At 34.8% G+C, this 1659-nt stretch overlaps 1 protein-coding gene across 2 annotated transcripts in view; it reads right to left on the bottom strand.

The window, feature by feature from the left end:
- Positions 1-1659, bottom strand: part of LOC106880957 (phosphatidylinositide phosphatase SAC2) — a 538096-nt gene that overhangs the window by 380046 nt on the left and 156391 nt on the right. For both annotated transcript variants that reach the window (XM_052975697.1, XM_052975698.1), the window contains one exon: positions 314-381. In XM_052975697.1, coding sequence (XP_052831657.1) covers positions 314-381 — 68 coding nt within the window. The remainder of the gene's footprint in view (positions 1-313; positions 382-1659) is intronic.

Genomic DNA, 1659 nt, shown 5'->3' with positions numbered 1-1659 from the left:
ATATATATATATATATATATATATATATATATATATATAAATATATATATATATATGTATGTATGTATGTACATATACATGCACATATGTACATATACACACATGTATGAATGTATTTGGTATTCATTCAGGCTCTGTACACTCAATTTTCCATTGAAGTCAACTTTGTCTTTCATCCTTTCAGGTTTGATATATAAATCGACAGACAGACGGATAAATAGATAGACAGACAAACAGACAGACAGATTACCAGACAGACAGACAAACAGGCAAATGAAGATAGATGAAAATAGAAACACTAAATGTCACTAACCTGTTCTGTCTCTACATAGTTGGCACAAGCTCCACTTTCTTCCAAACCCCTTTTTTTAGATCTTGTACCTATAAAAAAACATAAAAAAACAAGAAAAAACACCTTCTTCAGTAACACCGCCATCACAATGATGAAACCTTAATTTGCTAGAAAGAACAGCAGCTGATCAATTTAACCCTTTTGATACCAACCCGGCTGAAACCACCTCTGGCTCTGTAGTACGAATGTCTTGTTTTCAAAAGTTCTGCCTTAAAATCTTCCACCAAACCTTAGTCACAATTTATGTTCCTAACATAAACTTAATGATAACTAAGTTCTTTTACTAAATTCTTTGTTATATCTAAAATTAACTGAAAGAAACAGAGCATCTCAAATTAAATATGGTAATGAAAGGTTTAAAAAAGGAAGAATACATTGAACAAACTGGTCAAAAATATAGAAATGTACAGGATGGTCATGGCTGAAATACTACTCATTATATGTTTTCTCAATCAGGGTTGTCTCAGGGTTAAACAACACCAGATAAAAATTGGATGTCATTTGGATTTTTGTTTCACCTGGATCGTTCATGATTTATGTTCTTTTTGAGGTGTTTCTGTAGAATTCTTTGACCAGAATCAGCAACACAGTTTAGTCAAGCATTGTGTTATCACATATCTTTTAAACAAAGTACCATCTAACCTCAGAATCTCGCAAGTTTTCTGGTGGCTAGTTTTACTTTCAGTCTTGAGACATAACATCCCCAACTAAAAGACATATTCTTCATCTTCCAATCACAATCCATTCCTCTTCACAGATCCACAACAATACACACATCCATTACAGCAGTATCACTCCATACTTTTCATGCTTGGTTGCATTCTTAATTAACTCACAGACATTGAATTTTATCTCATAAGCTGTGAATCTTCTTCATTCAGTAAACCAAGCTAAATTCTCTCTCTTTTCCAGACTTTATATGTTTTTGGCACTCACCATCAATTTTTTCTTTTCTTATTCCACAACCAGGCATTGTTACACTTCCTACACACACACAGACCAAGAATACCTCAAACAGTAATGGAAAAAAGTTTTGTGTGTGTGTGTGTGTGTGTGTGTGTGTGTGTGTGTGTGTGTGTATGTGTGTGTGTGTGCGCGCGCGCGTGCATGCGTGTGTGTGTGTGTGTGTGTATATCATATAAATATCTATATCACCATCATCATCATCATTTCATGTCTGCTTTCTATGCTGGAAACTTGGGAAGTTTGCTACAAAGATATTGAGCATGCTTTGGCAAGCTTCTGGCTCTGAGGCAATGGGTTGTATGCAATCTTTTGAGTGGTGGCGGTGCTTCAAAAGTGGAAGA

The sequence above is a fragment of the Octopus bimaculoides genome, chromosome 22, assembly GCF_001194135.2.
Source record: "Octopus bimaculoides isolate UCB-OBI-ISO-001 chromosome 22, ASM119413v2, whole genome shotgun sequence".
In the NCBI taxonomy this organism is placed as follows: Eukaryota; Metazoa; Mollusca; class Cephalopoda; order Octopoda; family Octopodidae; genus Octopus; species Octopus bimaculoides.
This window is presented reverse-complemented; position numbering and strand designations above follow the sequence as displayed.